Source organism: Balaenoptera musculus, chromosome 15 (genome assembly GCF_009873245.2).
Source record: "Balaenoptera musculus isolate JJ_BM4_2016_0621 chromosome 15, mBalMus1.pri.v3, whole genome shotgun sequence".
Lineage (NCBI taxonomy): Eukaryota > Metazoa > Chordata > Mammalia > Artiodactyla > Balaenopteridae > Balaenoptera > Balaenoptera musculus.
Window position 1 is genome coordinate 65,389,047 of NC_045799.1, and position 22,154 is coordinate 65,411,200.

Sequence of the window (22,154 nt, forward strand, 5' to 3'; positions counted from 1 at the left end):
TCTTGGCGTTGGTAACACCTTCCAGGAAAACCTCAACATGGACAAGGAAGAGATGGTACAAGCCAACTTCTCTACTCCTAGTGCATTTGGAGAAGAATCCCCTAAATGTGAAACTTATAACAACTGCAAATGCTGGATTCAGAAATTCATCTGAGCCCACAAAATAGCCCACTGATCCATTCATTTTGGCCAGGTACCCACCCTAGTCTCCCCTATGGCCACTCTCAACCTTCTCCATCCTTTTAAACAGTCTTTGCAGCCATCACTACTTACACATACTCTCCCCACTTCCTCCATTCTCAGCAGGTGTCTTGCATTCTACCTCAAGAGAATTAAAGTCATCACACTTGACCTCACTCAACTTTGTGTCTCCTTCCCCTAGAAACATATAAATATCTACCCCCATTTTCTAGTTCCTCCGCAACTTCTGATAAGGTGATCTTTCTTCTTTTCAAAGTCAGTTCCTCCATCCCTCTCTGACTTCTCCATTTCAGTCTGAGGCATATGGCTAAGACTGCCCTGCTAAGGTCACCTCTTAGGCAAGTCCCCTGGGCATTTTTTCTGGCCTCTTGTCAATGGATTTTTCGCTGCTTTCTTCAGGCGCTCTGTATCTCCTTGACTCCCCTGTACCAATTGTTTTCTTGATTCTCCCCTACATCTCTGGATACTCGTGCTCTATCATTATCATTATCATTGTCATTATCGTTATCGTCTTCCTCCAGCTGTTCTTGAGAATGCTGGTAGGTCCCATTTTTCTTGTCACTCCACAGACTTTCCCCGGGAGGTGTCAAGTTATCTCATGGTTTCAAGTACCATCCACAGGCTGGTGAGTTCCAAATGTGTATCTCCATCCCTGACTACTCCCTTGAACTTCAGATCCGCCTACCCAGATGCTTGCCGGACTGCTCCACTTGGACTGAGATGCTCGAGGCACCTTGAACCTTAGCAGGTCCAAATCCTAACTCATCAATTCCCCTAGATCTCTCCCTGCTCGTTGTATAACCTATCTTAACCAATGGTACCACCGCTCACCTGGTCACCCGAGCTGGAAACCTGGCTCCTTCTTTTCTCCCTCAGCCCCATTAATCATCAGTCTTTCAAATATTCTTGAACCCGTCCTTCCTTCTTCATCCCCACGTCATCAGCCTTAATTCAGGCCACCATCATCTCTTAGGAGGGTGATTTTAACAGCTGCCTCACGGGTCTCCCTGTTTTCGTTCTTGCCCCCTTTGATTCTGTTGTCTCCCTGCAGCCAGAGGCCACAGTGTCACCTCTCAGCAATACGCCCTACCCCCCGCACACTAGGCTTCCTGGAATCTGACCCCCTGTTCACAGCTCCCAGCTCATCTGCAGATTTTCCCCACACACTCTATGCTCCAGCCTATTTGTGGTTCTCTGAACTCTTCCCCCTCCACACCTTTCCATACGCTCTTCCCTCTGCCTGGATTACTCCGTGCCCAACCCCCTCCTACTGCTTATCATTCAGGTTTGCCTATTCCAGGAAGTCGTTCCTAAATTCCCCAGACTTGCTTGTGTTGCTCTTCTGTGCTACTATGCCTCTCTGGGCTGATTACCGTCACACTCAACTCCCCACTAACGTATCTGTCTCCCTCTGAAGGCCCTAAGATCTCTGTGGACGCGGATCCTGTCTTTGCAGCTCTCATCAGCACCTAGTAAGTACTTGTTGGGTAAACAAAGGGGCAGAAATCACAGTATGTATGCTCAAGACCCTTTCCTGTGTGTAATGCCTCAAACTTATGGTGCCCAAGTCTTACTGAGAGCTTGGTGGAAAGACACAAGTTCCTGCCTCAGGGCCTCTGCACTTGCTGGCCCACTGCCTATAATGTTCTTCCTCAGATATCTCCCTGGTTCATTTTCTTACTTCTCTCAGTTTCTGCTTATCAGAGAGACCTTCCCCAACCATCCTATGTAAAATAACACCCTCATTGCCTTATTACCCTTGTTTCCCACCCCCTCCCTTCTGAGCGCTTGTTACCACCTGACATATCACATAGCTATTGTTTACATGTATCCCCCTTTTAAACATAAGCTCCTTACCAGCAAGGGCTCTGTTTTGATCACTGTCAGTTTCCCTGCTGCCTATAAAAGCGTCCGGCCTTGAATTTATGCTCAAAATCTCTGTTGAATATTAAGTTGAATAACTATCTGATAGCAAACAAAAAAGGAATGAAAAATAAAGGAAAGGAAAAGTAAAGGAACAGAGGGACAAAAGGATAAATTCTGATGTGCTTTTTCCTCCTGGCTCTTGCCTTTGGTCCTTGTTTTTGTTTTTATGTTCTCTTGTACCTGAATCAAAGTATAGATGATTCTGCACATGCCTAGCCAGGCCCATCTGACCATGGACGTCCTCCCACGTAAAGCTCTTACGTAAAGGCAGCAGGCATGGGGATTCAGTGCGTGTCTGCGTGTGATAAGAGGTTCCTTAACTTGAGATATGCTGTCCCCACAGCCCCACAGTTTGCTGATACACACGTGTGGTTTTCCCTGGGATCAGAGGTTCTAATAATGGGTCAGGGCCTTGGTCTCTCCTGAATGCCACGGCTGGGGTCCAGGGAAGCAGCTGGCATCAAGGCAGACATTTCCCATTGGCATCAGCTTCCTTTGGTCTACTGGTCAAAGAAGTCCAGAGCCCCTTGGGATATCCAGGTCTCCTGGGCAGCCTCTGGTTGTGCGTGCAAGGAGCCTCCTGGAGGCCCCCCTTGCAAAGCATCCCCTCTCAATGGGGGTAATGGTCTGCCTTCTACTTCTGCTGCCAAGTCCCGGTAAACAGGTCTACATCTTCTACATTGGGAGGGAGAAGTGCAAAGGATGGAGGGCTCCCTAGGACGTGCCAGGTACGTCACCTATAAGGATTGTGAGACTCCAGAAGGCAGGGGCTGTGTCTATCTTATTCACGTCTGTCTTTTCCCAGCACCTAGCACAGTGCCTGGCATATATTAGGTGCTCAAAAAACTTTTTCTGGAGAACTGAATGAACCCTGTGAGGGCATCACTATTGTCCCCATTATGCAGAAGCAGCAGGTCCCTGCTCTACCCTCCATTTCTGCAATGCCTGACACACTTATCATTACTTGTTGAAGTTCTTTTTCCCCTGCCAAACCTTAAGCTCCAGGAGGGCAGGGATTGTTCACCGCTGTATCCCCAGCAGCTAGCACAGTGCCTGGCGCATAGTAAGTGATCAGCAAATATTTCTTGACTGACTGACTGAACGGATAGATAGATGGATGAAGCTCGGAGACGTCGTGTATTTTATTTAAGCTCACAGAACTAGAGTTGAACCCAGTCTCAGCGACCAGACCGTGAAGTCCATGACGGCAGGGATGGAGTCTGGTTTTTCTCATCATCGGATCCTTAGCACCACGGACAGTGCCTACATAGAGCAGGTGCCCAATAAATAACTATTGGGTGAATAAACGACTCACAGACCGAGCTTTTCAAAATTATTATTTTGCAACACTATTTAAGGAGATAGGGGCCTCATGTGCAGACATATGCCAAGTCCCATTTTGAGAGAAGGCAGCATTTAAAGACACAGGCTGTTTTTTGGTAGCAAGGATTAAAGGGGAGAAAATAGGAGCAGAGCGACTGAAACGTGGGCTCCTTTCTCTGTGGGTAGAGTGCCAGCCTGCATCGCCTCCCCAGTCAGTAGGAAGTGAGTTGGTAGCTACAGAGCGCAGGGTTTCCAGCCACTGATCACTGAGACATCAGGGTCAAGGTGGCCGACAGAAGCAGAGGCAGCCAGACCTTCAGGAGCCCTGAAAAGAAAGCGATTACAGGGCTGCCGCCAGCACTGATGTGCACATTTTATGTGCAAAACGAACATAAACTGCTTCCTCTAAACTGACCAATAGGAAAGGACACCCTCTCTGGGCTGATCAGTTAGAAAAAGGAAGCTTTCTCTTTATCTGCCCTGAAAACCAATTAGAAAAAGGTGCCCTCCCAGGTGGGCCAATCTGGAAAAAGGCAGGCTTTCCGCAGGCACTAGCCTTGGTATCCCCTCAAAAGGGCACTCTTGTGCAGTGACCAGCTTACTCAACCTTGGTGACCTTGAGGGATATTCACAAAGGGCAAGCCTCTTGGGGATACCTTGACTCTCCAGCTCTGAGCTCACTGATACTGGGATGAAGTAGCTCAGGTCAAACACTAGGTTGGTGTAACAACCTGCTCGGATCTAGGTGCCAGGAGCCAAGCAGGACAACAGTTACATGGATTCACTTTTCGTCCAGATTTTCAGTCAGTTCAGTGGCCATAAAAATCAAGGGCCATGAAAATGCTGCCGGTCCCCGGCCTTTGTGGTCAGAGGAGCGGAGAAGCAGAAAAACAGGGTTTCTTGTTTTTCTGCTGTGTTCATCCCCGCACTAAGCATCCTGAAAAAGGTGTTAGAGGTGAGCCTTGAAGCTCCAGGAAGTGCCCAAGGTGCAGATCTAGAGTGTGTGCTTGCTCACTGTGTACAGGTGTGTAACAAGCGAGTCTATGTCTGCATATACAGATATGCACACATGCAGCTGCAGCTGTCATGCACCTTTGTGTGTGAATGTGAATACGTGCACGTGACCTCGTGTGTGTGTGTGTGTGTGTGTGTGTGTGTGTGTGTGTGTGTGGACGTCTGGGTGATGTCTGTTCTTGTGCACCCGTCTGTGCGTCCACGCGCACTGTTGTGGGACAGCATGGCTATGTGTGTAGCCCCAGGTCCAAGACTTTCCGTGAGGGCCGTCACCCCTTCAGAGCTCAGCTCAAGCAGGCCAGGTACTCCAGCACACCCTGGGCCCACAGAGAAAAGCCCCAGAGGAAGGTTCTGGTGCAAGTCCCTGTGCAAAGAGGACCTGAGCTTACCCAAGCTACTGGAAGCAGCCCTTGAGACTGCGGCCTGGCTCCCTGTGGGAGGAAAGAGAAGGGTCAGTGCGTGGGGAAGCCTGGGTGAAGCCCCTTCCATCTGCTCCTCCTTGCAGCCGGAGTGGTCTTTTTGAAACCCCAGTCTGATCATGTCACTCCCCTGCTTTGGACCCCTCAGGGGCTGCCAGCTACTTTCAAGAGAAAGGCGCAAAACCTTAGCAAGAACCACATGTCAATTATATTTCAATTAAAAGGAGGGGGAGGAGGGGGAGGAGGGGGAGGGGGAGGGGAGGAGGAGGGGAGGGGGAGGGGAGGAGGGGGAGGAGGGGGAAGGGGAGGGGGAGGAGGAGGAGGAGGAGAAGAAAGAGAAGAAGTACTCTAAGGCCTCACATGGTCTGGTCCCCAACCTGCATCAGCTCACCCTCCTCCTTCCAGCCTGCCTGGGCTTATCCCAGTTACTCCAGCACGGTAGGCTCCCTCCTGCCACAGGCCCTTTGCCCATGCTCTACTCTCTCCCTGGGATTCCTCCCTCTCCTCTGCTTCTCCTGACCCCTCGTAGTTAATCCCTTCTCAATTTCCAAACCTCAGCTCCATTCTTCCCCAATCCTCCTCACTAGGTCTGCTTCCCCTGCTGTAAGAGCTCAGAGTTCCTGATCCATTTTCGTGACTGCACTTATCGCAACCGCAGAGATACACGATTATTTGACTGATGTCTCCCCTACTGGTCCACGAGTGCCACATGAGCCAGGCTTGTACCTGTTGCTGCTCATCCTGAGACCCTGGCCACTAGCACGAGGCCTGGCACAAGGCAGGCATGAGAAGACAGCCGTGCAATGAATGAATGAATGAGAACCGGCAAGAGGAAGGCAGCTTATAGTCTACCTCGCCTCGCAGGATTTACTTGCTCCAGTTCTTCAGACCCCAGTAGGATCCCAAGTGCCAGGTTCTGTCACCCCTCCTCATCTCCAGAGAACATTTCTCGCCAGGAATGTGGGGAAGGGAGGGGCCCTCTTACCTTTCCGTGTGATGGGACCCAAGTTGAGGACATGGGTTTGGTCTATGATGCCCCCACTGCGGAATCTGGTCTCGGAGCAGGTCTGCAGGGAGAGGGTGACAAAGAAGCCTTTCCACAAGGGAGACTGAATGTGGCCCTGCCAGGGGGAGCAACCTCCTGCCTCAGGCTGGGACTTGAGGATGGTAGAGGCAGGGGTTGTTAGGAGATCGGTATACGTGGGCTCAGGTCCCAGCTCTACCATATGTTAGATGTACGATCTTAGGAAAGTCACTCTCCCCATAGAGAAAAAGGGGCTGGTAAAATACCTCCCTCCCAGAGTTGCTGTGAAGTATTAACAAGTTAACACACATAAGTCGCACTCACTGCTTAAAAATGTCAGTTTCTGTTATTAGAACACAAGCTTGCAGATAAGCCAGAGGTTCTGCTGCACTGCCCTGACCCCACCTGACTTCCCCACAGCCTAGGTCTCCTGCCCGGCCACACCAGCCTCATCTTATTGCTCTGTCTACCCCTGTACTAAAACAGAAACATGGCAGAGATGTTTATACGTTTTCTTTGAATCTTGTGGCCAAATGTTATGGGAGCTGGGCGTGGTGGAGGGCGTGGTGAGCAGGCTGAGGGAGGGGAGGTGACTCACAGGTTTGCACTTTTCATTCACGGTGTCGCAGAGGTACACTTCACAGTGCAGGTAGACCAGGTCATAGTTTCCAGCAAAACGGAACATCTGGACAGAAAAGCGGCCCTGAGGGGACTCCCCATTCTCCTCCACTTGGATGGCTGAGTCCGCCGTGCGTGGACATCTGGGAAGGTTATGTCATATAACACGGTTGGCTAAGCAAACACTCTGGGGCCAGACTTCCTGGATTTAAATCTCACTCCACCACTTATTAGCTGTGTGACCGTGGGCCATTTACTTAACCTTTCTGAGCCTGTTTCCCTATCTACGTAGGAGGAATAATAATTGTAGCCCACACCATAAGATAGTTGCAACGATCAAATGAGTTAAAATTACAAAGTACTTATTACAGTATGTGACGTACAATAGGTGATACATATATATGATTCTAAAGTAAAAATGTCATCGGTACAGAGCTGCAACCATCCTAAAGTCAGCACTTCCTGATTTCCCAGGAAATGGCATTCAGGAATCATTACCTACCATTTATTGGCTGTCCACTAGTGCCTGGTGTTAATTTTAACAATGGAAACGTCTGAGCACTGAGGGCCACTGACCAAATTGGAGTGTGTGTGCTCATCTACACACATATACAACGCACCCAAACACATGGATAGAAACTCGAAACTGCACGTTCGGAGACTCACACAGGTGCTGGGCTGGAGCAGGGTACGTAGGTACTCTGAGCAGGTAAATCAGGTACCCTGTCTGCTATTCCACATTATCTGCTCAAAATGGATTTAGAAAAGGGGCTGAAGGCTGATTGCAGAGGAGAACCGAGAAAGGAACTTCTGGGGGTAGTGTTCCCTCTACTCCGTGCCCCCTCCAATTCAGATCTGACTTCACTTGGCAAAATAAAAGCCCTGAGGTTAAGGGGACCCACCTCATGAAAGGCAGAGAGCGTGGCACCCAGCGCTGCCCTCGGCAGCCCCAGGCACTCAACCCAAGCAAGGCACCTACGTGTCTCCTCTAGCTGCTCATGGTCTCCCCAGCTTGTCTCCTCTTTACACGCCCTGTGATATTCTGAGCCTCTCACAGACTGGTGGTCCTCGGCCCAGGTCCCACCCATGCCACGGCAGAAACACAGGACCACAGCCAGCATTTCTTCATGCTTCTTTTTCAAAACTTTCCAAGCTTTCCACAATGTACATGCTCTACTTTTATACTCAGACAAAAAAAAAAAAAAGCTTAAAAAAATCCCTGCACGGTAGGTTTGATTTATGCCTATTTCACATATGAGAACATGGATATCCAGAGAGATGAAATGACTTGTGTCTCAAACTAAGAAATAGCAAAGCCAAGATAGGAACCCAGTCTCCATGATGCCCCAGTCGAGGTCAGGCCAGCATTTTCCAAATTTCAGTTCTTTTTTTGCCTTAGCCAGAAACCATCTCCATGAATGTTTTCCTGTTTCCCAATATCTGTATTATTATTTTACATTATTATATCATTATTACTATTTCTTTAAATCTACACACCTTTTTACTGAAATACATCTAGTTTTTAGGAGGTCATGACCACAAATAGCAAACCAGTATTAGCTGCCATATATAAAACATGACCATACTAATAAATATAAAGTAAAGCAGTGCTATTACATTGTACTTAGACACTGTTGACTGTAAAAGGCCCGAAACAGACTTCTGCTCTCCTTCCTTTTTGTTGCAAAGGGAGATGAGCAAATAACAGAAGTGTGAGCATCAGATGAGCACCCAGCTGAGACCTTCCCCCTTGATGTGACCATGCAGATACTAAGAGAACTGAAACAGAAACAGGTCAGTGTCTCCTGGGAGTGCTTTCTCTGACTGCACTATTAGAATTGCAAATGCCCCTCCCCTTTTCCTGCTTAGGTTTTTTTCTACAGCCCCTTCATCATTAATATGCCATGGATGTCACTTTTGTTTCATTGTTGGTCTCCCTGCTTAGAATATCAGCTATATGGGGGCAGAGATTTTCGTCCCTTCTAGTCACTGTTATTCACACAGCCTGACACACATAAACTTCCAAAAATATCTGTTCAATTTATGAATGAAACCGTGAACTACTTTCTCACAGTGTGGTTCATGGTTCTCTAATGCACTTGAGTCAAAAGCAGCCCACCTGTGTCCTCCCTGTTTCGGTTGGCCCTTGGCTAACCATACCTCCACTGCACTCCTCCCAGCCAAGTGCCAACCTGCTCCTGCCCGGGGCCTGCCTTTCCATCAGGTTTCTCATCTTTTTCTGAGTCCTGGACCCCCTCCACCATCTGGTGAAGCCCATGCTTCCCTCCTCAAAAATAATGCCTTAAATGCATAAACTAAATTACATAAGATTATAAAGAAAACCAATTAAACATAGTTCTTAAAATATTAAAACTTTTGATACATGCATTATATATTTACATATCTATTTTATAAATGTATATATATATTTACAAGTACATGGATTTGATATTACATCAAATAATATCTAGTAGAAATTCTAATACTATAGTAACTAAAAAGTATTGATGTGTGTAAATGTGTTCATATGTCCTGCTAATATTTCTGTGGTTTCTTGCCTATATCATAATGAATGGCAATGCTAAATTTCAGCTAGAGGTGAATGAATACAAAAATGTACTTTGTACCCATCCAAGTCCAAAGACCCTCCCTGCTCCCAAATTCCATCCGTGGGCCTTACCTGTCCTGGATGATGAAGTACTTCAAAGGGTCTGTGGCATTGCTGCTGGGTGTGGCATAGCAGTTGGTCATCAGCAGTGCAAACCGGGACAAGTCGCCCCCATCCAGCATGGTGCCCACATAGAGAAAGGCCTCAGTGGACAGGGTCACGGAGGAGCCTTGGTAGGGCTGTATGTAGGCAGGGCTCTGGAAGAGCGCCATCCACACGGTGAACGTTCCAGTCCCACCCATGCTGATGTTTAGGGCGCTGCAGGAGGAGAGGGGCTGGTGAGAGAACCAGAGCTGAGAATAGCAACAGATAGGTCATCCTTTCTGGTCTGCATTCCTAAGCAGTTCCTGGCAGTTATTTGCATTTTTATCCAGCAATAGGACTGGAACCCACCAACCATTGCTCTGCAAAGTACAATGAGCACACACAGGTCACTTAGGGATCTTGGTGAAATGCAGGTTCTGGCTCTGTAGGTTTGCGGTGGGGCTCAGGGTTCTGCTTTTCTAACGAGCTCCCAGGTGATTCTGCTGCTTCTGATGCATAGACCACATTTTCTGTAACATGTCCACCCCCTCAGGTGGTGGCCCCTGCATTCAAGAAGCGCAGCAAACACATTCTCTCGGGAATCACCTAGATTCCTTTTTTGGTCTTAATCTAGAACAGTTTAAAAAGATGGGCTATGAGTCCTACAGTCCTTAGTCAGAGTTCTGGCTGCACCTACAGCAGAAGATTGGGGTTTTTAAAATGGGTTATTTTAAATCACATTAAAAACAGTCACACTGATGTAGACTCCATGGGATTATCCTACAAAGGACACTGAAAGACTGATGCCCGAGGAAATGGGGTACGTGAGAAATAGTAATGTGGAAGTCCATTTCAGAGGTGAGAATGGGGTTATTGGTTTGGACTTGGTTAGACTGGAATGAGATCTCTAGCTCAAGCCAGAGAGAGATCTGCGTACAGATGTGTTGTTCCCTGGAACCGACCAGGCCTGGGACGTGGCCACATTGCTCCAGGGCACTGCTCGGCCACACAAAAGCAGACAATGAGTAACTGTCTTCCTTCAAGTCAGCCAAGCACCCTCATCAGTGCCCAGTGCCCTTCCCCAAGTCTGGTTGGCCCAGGGAACATGTGACCATGGGCAAGCTTCAAAGACAAGGTCATGGTAGAGTGGGGACTCTATGCCTGATGGCCTGGGTTTGAATCCCAGCTCTGTCACTTACTAGCCTCTACAACTTTGGACAAGTTACTAAACCTTCTTTGACCTTCAATTTCCATATCTGTATAATGGGAATAATAATAATACTTACACCTCCTGGGGTGTGCTAAGTTTTCAATGAGATGTTCCATGTAGAACACTTAGCACAATGCCTGACATATGGTCAGCTCTCAATAAACACTTGTTATTATTACAACTATTATTTTTTTCCAGTATCAGCTTCATTGGCTTGTGATTCATCCTATTCAGAGATTTTCTAGTTTATTTAGCAACCAGATCCTTTAATTTTTTTAAATAATAAAGCTGATAAAGAAGATGTGGTACATATATATACAAAGGAATACTACTCAGCTATAAAAAAGGATGAAATAATGCCATTTGCAGCAATATGGATGCAACTAGAGATTATCATACTAAGTGAAGTAAGTCAGAAAGAGAAAGACAAATACCATATGATATCACTTATATGTGGAATCTAAAATATGACACAAATGAACCTATCTATGAAACAGAAACAGACTTACGGACATAGAGAACAGACTGGTGGCTGCCAAGGGGGAGGGGGTTGGGGAAGGGATGGAGTAGGAGGCTGGGGTTAGCAGATGTAAGCTTTACATACAGAATGGATAAACAACAAGGTCCTACTGTAGAGCACAGGGGACTATATTCCGTATCCTATGATAAACCATAATGGAAAAGAATATGAAAAAAGAATGTGTGCGTGTGTATATATATATATATATATATATATCTGAATCACTTTGCTGTACGTAGGAATTAACACAACATTGTAGATCAGCTATACTTCAATTAAAAAAATAGGGAAAAATAAAATAAAACCTCATGTGGCACTCAATGTGGGTAGAAGTTTTCTGGTTCCCACCCCTAAATCACCTCGTTAAAGACCCTCACACTCCAAGAAGCATAAATTGTAAACCCCTCTTTGTTCAAACTCTTTCTATTTACAGAGAAAGAAACTGAGGTCCAGATATGGGGTACAACTTGCCCAGTCCCATAGCAGGTCTGAACCGAGACCTCTCCCTTCTTTCCTCTGGTCCAACCACCCCACCCTACCCCTCTGATAAGCCAGGGACCCTAATGTTGGTTTCACCTCTGCAGAGCATTTTTGTGCTTCTAAGAAAGACAGTCCAGCATTGCTAAACCCATTTCACATATGAGAAGACTGACACTCAGAGTGGGGCCATCAACTTCCCAAAGCCATCTGTGTGATGGAGCCGGGATTTGAAAGCAGGCTCCAGACTTCCTAGCTGGGCTCCTTAGGGGCTCCTGATGGAGTCCAACACTTCCTCCCAGCCACCTCCCTCCGCCCAGCTCCTCTTGGGCGGCAGTGGACAGGGAAGCTAAGGGCCTGGTGTCTAAGGGGCTGTGGGGTGGAGCCGGCCAGGGACATTGGGGACCCTCTCTGGCCGCACCTGACCATTGGCTGCAGGGAGGTCTTCAGGCTGACTTTCATGTCCAGGGGATAGGAGCACGCAAAGTTGATTTTGATGTTGCGGTCACGGATGATGAGCTCATCTGCCAGGTAGAGAGTGTTGCTGTATGTGGCATGAGTTTCATTCCTCTGTGTTGGGGTGGGGAGGTGGGGGGAGGGAGGGTGGAAAAAGGGGCATAGAATCTGAGTAAGAGTCAAAGCCAAAGGTGTTGACACTGCCCTCCCAGTTTCCGTGAGCACGACTCATGCGCTAGCCCCCTTCCCTCACCCCAGCTAAACGCTCATACTGCATCATTGCACTGGCCCTGCAATGACCCTAAGAGGCAAGGCAACCACCTCCCCGCCTCTTGAAAGGAGACAGAAGTTCATGGGAACTGAGTGACTTGCCCCTGGTACAGGGGCTCTAACAAGCCTGGACTCTTCCCATCACCCCATGCTTCCTCTCGCAAACAGTAAAAAGACTGAAAACCACGTACCGAGTCATCATTAATGGTGGAACTTCAAAAAGCCATATTTGGCAAATGACAATTTTTTCCTTGTTTCTTTTGTCCTCTTTCTTTTTCTTTTGGGGGATGAGGGAGATGGGAGGAAGCAGAGCCCACTCACACAAGTGTTTACCTCTGGGTCCCTTCGGAGGAGGCTTCTATAGCTGAAGTCCTAGGCCTCCAAACATCAGTGATGCAGACCCTGCCTCCCAGGATGGCCAGAGACAAACAGATCTGCTTCTGAACTCAGCGCTGATACCTACTGGCTTAGAACAGTCATTGCACTGTCTGGGCCTTACCTTTCCCGTCTGTAAAATGGGGAACTATCACTATGGATCGTCCTCGTATTTGCAGCTAACATTTACTGAGCACTTACTATGTGCCAGTCACCGTCCTAATCATTTCACACACATTAACTCCTTTAACCCTCTTAACCCTATGCAGTAGGTACTATTATTACTCCATTTTACAGCTGAGGAAGCTGAGGCACAGCTAGGTTAAATAAGTCACCCAAGCTCACACAGCTAGCAAGTGGTAGGGCTAGGCTTGAACCAGGCAGTGCTCTGACCCTGTCCCACACTGGCCAGAACGTACCGTCATCACCGTCCCACAGGGCCCATCCCTGGCTGGGGTCACCACGGACATCCAGTCCCGGTCGCCCCTCTCAGTGAAGCCCGAGCACTGGCTGTCCCGCAGGTACATGAAGACCTTCTCAAAGCCCAGGCTCTTGAGCTGGCACTTGCCCAGGGACAGCTTAATGTCATTGACCCCACATTCCAGCCTGCGCTCCAGGAGGGAGAGATCTGAAATGATTAGGGAAGACAGGATTGGAGGGAGGCCTGGGACCACAATTCAGGGTACGGCACATCCCCAGGGCCCAGGCCCAGCTAGCCAGGTTGGCCGCCAGCTGGGGGTACTCAGAGTCGCTTCAGTCTCCCGCTGTGGTCTCCCTTCTGAGAGAGATGGAGACATGAGACTGGATTCCCAGCTCACTGGATGGATCCGTGTGACCAACCACCAGACCATGTTACCCTAAGAGTAGGTTGTATACAAGGAACAGTATTATCTTTGGGTCGTTCACTGCCCCGGCATTAAATAACATTGAATCCCAGTAAAACAAAACAAAACAACAAGCAAACAAAAAAAGCTAATAAGTTAACTGTAATTTCTTTCCATCCTTTCTACATCAAGGAGACAGTCCTCAATAGCTGCTAATGTTTTCAGTGCCCTACACTTGCTAATTTTCCTTTGAAACAACAGAGCGCAGACCTCTGGCCAAGTATTTGCAGCACATAACAACAGACGGTTGGACTTTTTAAATTGAAGTATTACACAGCTGCTGAAATTGAATGCCTTTCTTTCATTGTATTCATTTTTACTGTTACTGTCTACGTAGGGTAAGTGTTACTTCCCACAGACACAGCAGTGAACTTCAATGTCCCAAGTTTACTTACAAGAACGATGTGACTAAAATCAGGACTGGAATTTGGAAAATACTAGCCTGCTTCACTCATTATCCATATGGGGAAACAGGTTTAGAGATGGCCAGGGCCCTGCTCAGGGTCCTCAGCTGGTCAGTGGACGGCCCGGCCCAAGAAACTGCAGACTGTGGGCCACGCCTGCGCTCTTGTGCTGCAGGAATATGGCTCAGGTAGCCTCGGGCCAACAGGTGGCAGCCACTTGCGTATCCACTGTGGTACAGGGGGCCTCAGAACGAAGGCTGGGGGTGAGGTGGTTCCCCAAGCTCTGGGAGCCCAGAGAGCTTCTTGCTGGGTTTAAATGGATATTACCGGACCGGCTTTCCACTCACATTGGATAATAAGCATTCCCCGGGTCATCCCCACGGGCCCCCAATTCCCACGCAGGAATGTGTCCCTCCCCCGGTGACTGACATTTCTCAGGACCTCCCCTCCTCCCCACTGGCCTCACCGGTGATGCTCAAGTCCTGTTTGCACTGGCAGTGCCATCTGCCATTATCCGATTTGCAGTCCTCGTCTACACTGCACTCCTCACACGTCCCCTCCACGGAACCGGGGTCTGCAGGGTTACAGACAGACAGTCAACAAGGATGCGCTCCAGTCCCTCGAGGCGCCCACGCGGCCCGGTTGGGGTGGCGGGGAGTCACCCACTCACCTGTGCAGTAAGCCAGATGGCACTCGGGGGGCGCCGTCAGGTTGTAGACATAGTAGCCGCCGGCGCAGGCCTTCACCTGGACGGGCGTGTCCCACAGGCAGCAGTGGCCGCTCCAGTGCGCGCAGGCCCTGAGGCTCACGATGCCGTCGCTGCTCGACGGGTGCGTGCCATTGAGCCACATGGGCGCGGCCGTGTTGCAGCGCAGGACGGGCACGCAGGTCTCGGCCAGGCGCACGCCGCCCTGGCCCACGAAGCGGTACCAGCCGGCCACGTCGGAGTCGCAGGCGTAGCCCGCGCCGTACTGGGCGCTGCGCCAGTACTCGTCCAGGATGCGGTGGGCCTGGCACGGGTCGGCGCACACGAGCCTGTCGCCCTCGTGCACGCAGTCCAGGCCAGGCCCGCAGGAGCCCGGCGAGCACTCACAGTGCCTCCCGTCCCCCCAGTAGCCCGCGGGGCACACGCACGAGTAGTTGCCCTCGCTGTTGACGCAGGTGGCCAGGGCGTGGCAGTGGCTGAGCCCTGGCTCTGCACACTCGTCCACGTCCGTGCAGCCGAGCTCGGAGCTCAGGCGGAAGCCTTCCGGGCAGACGCACGTGTAGGAACCTGGCGTGTTCACGCAGCTGCTGGGGGCGGAGCAGTTGTGTGCCCCAGGAGTGGCGCATTCGTCCAGGTCCTCGCACTCGAGGCCGTCGCCAGTGAAGCCCGCCTGGCAGGAGCACGTAGTGGCAGCCCCATCCTCCGTGCAGGTGGCATTGCTGTGACATTCAGAGCAGCTTCCTGCGGACGGAAGAGACCAGACTCAGAGTGGAGGCCGCTAGGCCACTGGTCACCCAGAGACTCTTCCCGTGTCCCTTAGGGTACCCACGTTCTTTAAGACTTAGTCCATAGCCGACCACCTTCGAAAGAAACAAAGCAAACTCCCCTGATGGTGTCTAAGCATTGCCTTCAAGCTATGTCTTCTTTTCAAACGTCCACCTTTCCACCTCCAGAGGAATAATGCAGAGTTCTTGACACTTTGGTAGGACTTAGGTGACCCTGTCACCCCTTCCCCGACTTGGTACATTCTATGCCTTTTGCTCAGATCTCCTTCCCTGCTTCCTCTCTCTATCTGGCGGTGGCGGTCACACTTTGTTCCTCTGTGACAATAGTAATAAGATCGTATGGAGAAATCCAAACGAAGCTTCTGGCCAACCCGATAACAGTAAAGATAGTGAACTGTTGTTTATTAAGCACTTACTATATGCCAGACACTGGGATAGGCACTTTCTATTCATTATCTCATTGAATCCTCTCCAATGGCCCTGGGGAATGACTTTTGTATTTGCCCTTATTTTAAAGGTGAGGAAACAAGATTCAGAAGTTTTAAGCCACTTGCTCCACTGGTAAGCAGCAGAGCTAGGACACAAACCGAGGTGGCAGGACCATAGAGTGTGTGCTCTTAACCACGACAACACGATGGTATTTACTCTCTGTCCCAAAGCACCCCAGCTGGGGATTGTGGGGTGGTGGCCAGCTCCCTTCTCCAAGGAAAAGCTGAAGCAACGTGCAACCCAACGGAATGGTCACTTAAGTGTTAAACGGGAGGTATTTGGAAGCCACGTGGGTGTGTTCAAATCTCCTGTGTGGTTGAGTATGTTCTTGACCTTCCAGTGAAGTGCCAGGGGGCCTCAGTGATGTTCTAGACCTTTGTCTCTCCGTATGTGATCCAAGGACCACAGCATCAGCATTATCTGGGAGCTTGTTAGAATGCAGAGTCTCAGGCCCCACTCCAGACATACTGAATCAGAATCTGAATTTTAGTAAAATTCCTGGGTGAGTCCTATGTACATTATAGAGTAAGAAATGAATTTAGAATAAAGACTGTGCAAATCCCAAGCATAATAGGAGAGGGATTGAGACCGCCTTTGCTAATGGGGGCACTGCTCACTATACGCACACAGCACTTACTCGCTGCCGAGGTGTCAGAGGCTGCAGCTATGATGACCCAAGAGGTCACCACCACTACCATCCACATTAAGGTCGAAGAGAAGGGCCACTTCATCTTTTCTGCTCTTCACAGCTACTCCTGGTCTGGGAAGGCTTTCCCAAAGGCAAGGAAAGGCTGGCCTCTTGGGGTTTCCTCCTTGTCCTTGACACCTGAAGTCCTGTGAACAGAGATGGATGGGATAAACACATGATCTAACTCCCAGCCCCACAGTACTTTGGTTGTGCACTGCGTAAGTCCAGGAGATGCCATTTATGTGAACCATAAAAAGTGTGTATCGGTGTGGCCCTTGCTTTGGTGGGGTTTTCCCCTCTATGGCCCTACTCTTAACTCCCACTCACATCCCAGCATCAGCTTCCCCAGTTTTAGCACATTTGGAAGAACTGAGTCTCTCATCTGGAGCAGGAACCAGCAAGATGGGGGAGTGTTCTGGACTCACCATCTTATTGGAGGCAGCTTTGGGTTTTAACAGCCAACTCCTGATCCCCTGATGGGAAACTTTGAACTTGCCCAGATACGTTTATTCATTCAACAAACATTTATTGAGTAGTTACTATGTGCCAAACAGGGAGCTATGCACCAAGGTGACAGACAAAGTCCCTGACTTCATGCAACTCACATATTGTAAAGAAGTGGCTTGAGATAAGCAACTTGAGAGGTGATTAACCTTCGTAATGTATTTTAATGTTTCCAGAGTGCTCACTTATTATTTCACCCACCTGGCAAAATAATCTACTATTACCCCAATTTTTACAGCAGCAAAATAGCGTAGCATGGTGGTTAAATATGTGGGACATGGAGCCTGCAATCAGGATTCAAATCCCTATTTTAACAATCACTATGATTGGTAAACTCATAGTGTAACACTGGGCAATGTATTTCAATTCGCTAAGACTTAGTTTCCTCATCTATGAAATAGAGATCAGTGCTTGCACAAATTGAGTGACTACAATGCATCAGGCTCACTGTGAAGAAGTCCCCTGTCATCAAAGAACCTGTGTCCTAGAAAAGTGTTTTGCAAGCCTTTGAGACAATGATCTGCTATAAGGAAATTATTTTATGCCATGACCCAGTGCAGCTGCTTGTACACACACACACGCACATGCACACACACACACACATGCACACATGAAATGAATGTTTTATAAAACAATTCTTACCATTACGGTGTGCATTCTTTGATGACATATTCTATTGTATTTAATTAAAATAAAACTCTTAATGTAATCCACAAATGATTTCATGATCCACTGATGGGTTGTGACCTATAGTTTGGCTAATAACCGACTGCATATTGTGGTCCGGGGATTAACTGAGGTGATATGTGCAAAGTAGGCTCAGAGCAGATACTCTTGTTCACTGCTGTATTCCCCAGTGCCTGGTACATAGTAGGCATTTCACTAATATGAATTGAATGAATGAAAAAATTGTTGTTAGGGAAGCACAGGCTGAAAGAGAGGGGGATTGACTTACCAAAGCTCACAAAGCCAATGGTCAGCAGAGTGATGACTCAACCTAGGTCTGACCCAAGTGTCCCATCTCTTCATTTCTGCTCCCCTCTCCCTCAAACAGAATGGAAATCAGCAGAAGACTAGATGGGGAGAAGTGGCTAGGAGAAGTGAGAGCTGCAGATAGCCTTACCTGAAGCCAGAAAGGTAGAATTAGTCCGTTTACAAGTGTGTGCCTCCTATATATATATCTGTATATATATACACACACATCTGCCCCCCACTGGCACTCTCGCCTCCAGTTATTCTCTGGTTCTATTTCTTGATTGTTTTCCCAGGGGTGGAATATTTTCCTCCTTTGGCACAGTGTTTTCCTTTCCTAGGCTGTGAGCTGGTTGTTATTCTTTTTCCTAATTGGTAGAGACCCCAAATGATTGACATTGGGGGTCACACTTGTGCCCACAGTTACAAGCCCTCTGTTCTGCACCTTTTGGGATCAAGAGATTCCTTCGTTAGAAATTAACTGGGAAAACAGTGCCAAGTTACTGGGCTTTTTCTTGGTCATTGAAAAGGACGAGGTGGAGCCAGGCAGAGGTCAGAACCCGAAGCCAGGCTTCTCCAGGTGAAAAGGGTGTTCATTGTCCATACTGGGACATGTACCTGTGGCCGCTCGAGTTCCAAAGCACACTCCATCCTCATGGGCTAAGCCAGCTCCCCTGGGGTCCAGATGGGAGCAGGAAAGGAGCTGAGAATGGCTGAAGGTCAGAGCCAGAAGATAACTCAGACACATTTGGACCAGACTCACTTTATGAACCAGGGAATCTGAATTCCCATGAAGGAAGGTCCCTTGGGAGGTGGATAACTTTGTGACTGAACAAACTAACTTTGGAGTCAGTCCATCTGAATCCTGATCAGCCATTGCTGTGTGCCAGTAGTCTCATTTCTTTCCTTCCTGAGGTCATTTTCGTCATCTATAAAATGACAATACCTATCTCCTAGAGTTGTTACGGTGATTAAAGGAGATGATGCAAGTAAAGGCATGTAGCAATGATACCATCTGTGGAAGTCACTGCCAATGCTGCTTTGCTGATGTACAGTCACAGGGTAGAAAATGACAGAGCCTGGCTGGGTTCAACCCCGTGTCTCCTGACCTAATTCCGTGTAGTCGGAAATCCCATATTGAGAAAAATCAGATGTGTGTGAACTCAGGCTGCGCAGGAAATATGGCAATGACCCATGGCACTTGCTTTTTCAGGGCTTTCTTCTTCCACCTGGTTTAGTGGTTGGGTGACCATCGGCAGTGTCACACTCGCCTCCTCAGGGGAATTTCATAGGCGTGAAATTACTGGGTCAAAGAGGTGGCACAGTTTTAAGAATTTTGATACCTCTTCCCAAAAAACACCCCAGAGAGATCTTTAAAAATTAGTTTACAATCCCACCACAGTACTCACCAACCCTGAGCTTTAACTTTCATCTTTGTCGAAAAGTGAGAAATATCTCATTATTTGCTTTGGCAATTCTTCGATGAAAAGGGACATTATTATCTTTTCATTTGTTTACTATTATTCTTTTCTGAACTGGCTGTTTGTATCCTTTTCCCTTTTTTTCCCCCTATAAGAATATGTCTTTTTTCCCTCTCTTTTCTATAGCTTAAGAAGAAAATAAAAGTTCTTAATATTCTTTTTCTCCATTCTGGATGGTGAATATCATTTCTGGTTGGTGCACATGAGGCTCTGTCAAAATCTGAGTTTGGGTGTCTCTAAAGGATTAAAGATGGAGCTCCAGGTGGCTTCTGGAGTTGTCTGGGCAGAGATCCTGGGCAGGAAAATGGGGAGTTTGGGCTGGAGACTATTCATAAGTCTAATAACCACATTATTCTAGTTTCTGTATTTGATGCTTTTACACTTTGAGACTTTGCTGACTCTGGAGGGACTATCCCTTTGAAGGTAAACTAATGCCTAGAGATACCAAGGAATATCTCAGGATATATATCCTTGCCATCTCTAGGAATATCCTATTCCCGAGAGCATGACTTTCATATACACAACTGCCAGTCCGGAGCCCATCCCCCAACCCCTCCTCTATCAGGCTCACACTCAGGGCCACATTTTCCCTGCCCTAATCAACCCAGGGCCAGGTACCAGACAACTAGGGACAACTCCTAAGTCCCAGAGCCTGCTGAAACTATTCAAACTAGCCAATCTTAAACCTGCTTACCTTGCCTCTTCTGTTCCTTCCTATGGAAACCACAATGAAGGCTACAGTTTCAAATTATAGCTAAATTCTCCCCTTGCTTCCTCTGCCTCCTGACCAACCCTGGCACTTCCCTGTGTGCCCCACCCGTGGCGTGGTGTGTATCCTCCTCTTGGGATCTGTGAGTATAATAAACCGTCTTTTCGATGACAGTTATCTCCTCATCTGTCGGCCTTGCCATACCTGAATTATAATCAAACCTACATTTTAAAACAATAAGCATCATCCCACTCAACACAGCTGGATCATCTTGTGGTATTTCTCTAATTGGCTATTTTTCCATTCTTTCTTCTTCCTGCCCTCTCCCCAGTCCCACACACTTAATGACATCATGGCATACTTCATTGGAGGAACTAAGCCATGCCTCCTACATCTTCTCCATCTACCTGCCTCTGGACTCATCTCCCACAGCCCCTCTCCTGTTATGATGGAGACAATATCTTTCTGCAAAAGGCCTTTCTCTCCCTGTATGCTCTGATGACCTCCAAACAGAGGGTCATCACCTGCGCAACGTACCCATACTGTTTACACCAATCTGAGCCCCTACTTCCTAAGGTCCCAGTTGCATCTGGGGGACCTGCAGGTAGCACACCCGTTTTCTGGCTTGTGGCCAGTCAGGGGCTCTGTTCCATGTGATTTAGTTCTAGCAGCCCCTGTGGACCCCTCCTTCTTAAAGCCACTGGCAGCCACGTGGCTTTAAGACTGAAGCAGGTGAGCCTCGAATCGTGTCCTGAATACTAATACCTGCCTCTGTCGGGGCAACTGGTTCAGGTGAGTTCCAGGGCCCCAGGCTGTTCCCTGCTTGGTCTGGATGTGGACAGGCCAGGTTTGGGGGAAGAGAGACAGGGACACCAGCTCCGGAGGCCTGATAAATCACAATCAGCCTTTGTGTTACATGACGGGTAGAGTGTGGAGAGGCCCAGATGGTTTGTGCAGACCTTGGTCCCTAAAATATTATGCCCTCCTTTTCCCAAGAGAAGGTTTATTATCACCTGACTGAAATGAATGTCACACACCAGCAGCATGAGTCTGAATGACCTCCTAATATGTCTACGTCCTAATCCCCACAACCTGTGAATGTTACCTTACATGGCAAAAAGGACTTTGTGGGTATGATTAAGTTCAGTATCTTGAGATGAGGTTATCTGGGCAAGCCCAGCGCTATCTCAGTGGCACTTATGAGAGAGATGCAAGAAGAATTAGAGGAAGTAGGAGAAGTGAGGATGGAAACAAAAGGTCAGAGTTCTTTGAAGAAGGAACCATGAATGCAGGCAGCCACTAGAAGCTAGAAAAACAAGGTAGTACTGCGAGCCCTCATGGCTATGGCTTTTTAAAAGATCACTTTAGCAGCTTTAGGGAGTATAGATTTTGTGTATGTGCGTGGGGCATGGAGGTGCAGAGCGACAGTAGAGGGACCAATTAGAAGACTTCTGTGGCTGAGACTGGTGGGTGGAGATGGAGGGCAGTGGGTGGAGTCATGTGGTTTGGTAGAGTTACTTTCATGGTAATAAAAGGAAAGCGGGACCTTGAGGGTTAGCCTAGCATATGGCTGCTTAAGAGAGTGGGTCATTTTTGAGATGTGAAAGACTGGGGACAGATTTGGAGTTGAATCTCTTTCTTACCGTGCTAAAATGAAACGTAAAAAAAAATCAATCCACCTCTTTGAAAGAATCAGCTACCTTCTGGGGACCCCAACCTGACGGTGGTAGTGTGTGCATAGTGGTTAAATGCATGGTCTGTGGAGTGAAATTGCCTAGGATCATATTTCAAGGGCTTTCTAGCTGTGTGATCCTGCCTGGTTGCTTAACTTCTCTTTGCCTCAGTTTCCTCATCTGTAAAATGGGGATGATGAAACCTAGCTCCCAGTGAGGTTGTGAGAACTAAGCGAATGCCCACCATGTTGTAAACACTCATTAAATGTTACTCTTACGGCTTCCGTTGCAGCCCTATGTGAATTCCAGGCCAAACAACTCTTCTAAGGCAGCA

General features: G+C 48.2%; 1 protein-coding gene across 2 annotated transcripts; it reads right to left on the reverse strand.

Moving 5' to 3' along the window:
* Nucleotides 1-3,442: 3,442 nt before the first annotated feature.
* On the reverse strand, nt 3,443-18,193 carry UMOD (uromodulin). Of its 2 annotated transcripts, none has more exons than XM_036827227.1 (11): nt 18,109-18,193; nt 16,431-16,627; nt 14,484-15,260; nt 14,280-14,387; nt 12,945-13,153; nt 11,846-11,994; nt 9,206-9,451; nt 6,506-6,668; nt 5,869-5,950; nt 4,854-4,895; nt 3,443-3,775 (listed from the first exon to the last, which is right to left on the reverse strand). In XM_036827227.1, the coding sequence occupies exons 2-11, from the start codon at nt 16,522-16,524 to the stop codon at nt 3,714-3,716; spliced, it is 1,932 nt and encodes a 643-aa protein (XP_036683122.1). In that variant the 5' UTR covers nt 16,525-16,627; nt 18,109-18,193; the 3' UTR covers nt 3,443-3,713. The 2 variants fall into 2 exon arrangements, with proteins under 2 accessions (XP_036683122.1, XP_036683124.1); XM_036827229.1 differs by lacking the exon at nt 18,109-18,193 and adding an exon at nt 17,941-18,022 and having other exon boundaries at nt 3,448-3,775.
* Between the last annotated feature and the right edge of the window lie 3,961 nt (nt 18,194-22,154).

Excerpts from the sequence above, each read along its gene's own strand:
- UMOD (XM_036827227.1), bottom strand. The coding sequence starts at position 16,524 with ATGAAGTGGCCCTTCTCTTCGACCTTAATGTGGATGGTAGTGGTGGTG. Across the intron at positions 14,388-14,483 it reads CCATCTGGCTTACTGCACAG|ACCCCGGTTCCGTGGAGGGG; the intron begins GTGAGTGGGTGA and ends GTAACCCTGCAG. Across the intron at positions 6,669-9,205 it reads TACTTCATCATCCAGGACAG|ATGTCCACGCACGGCGGACT; the intron begins GTAAGGCCCACG and ends TAACCTTCCCAG.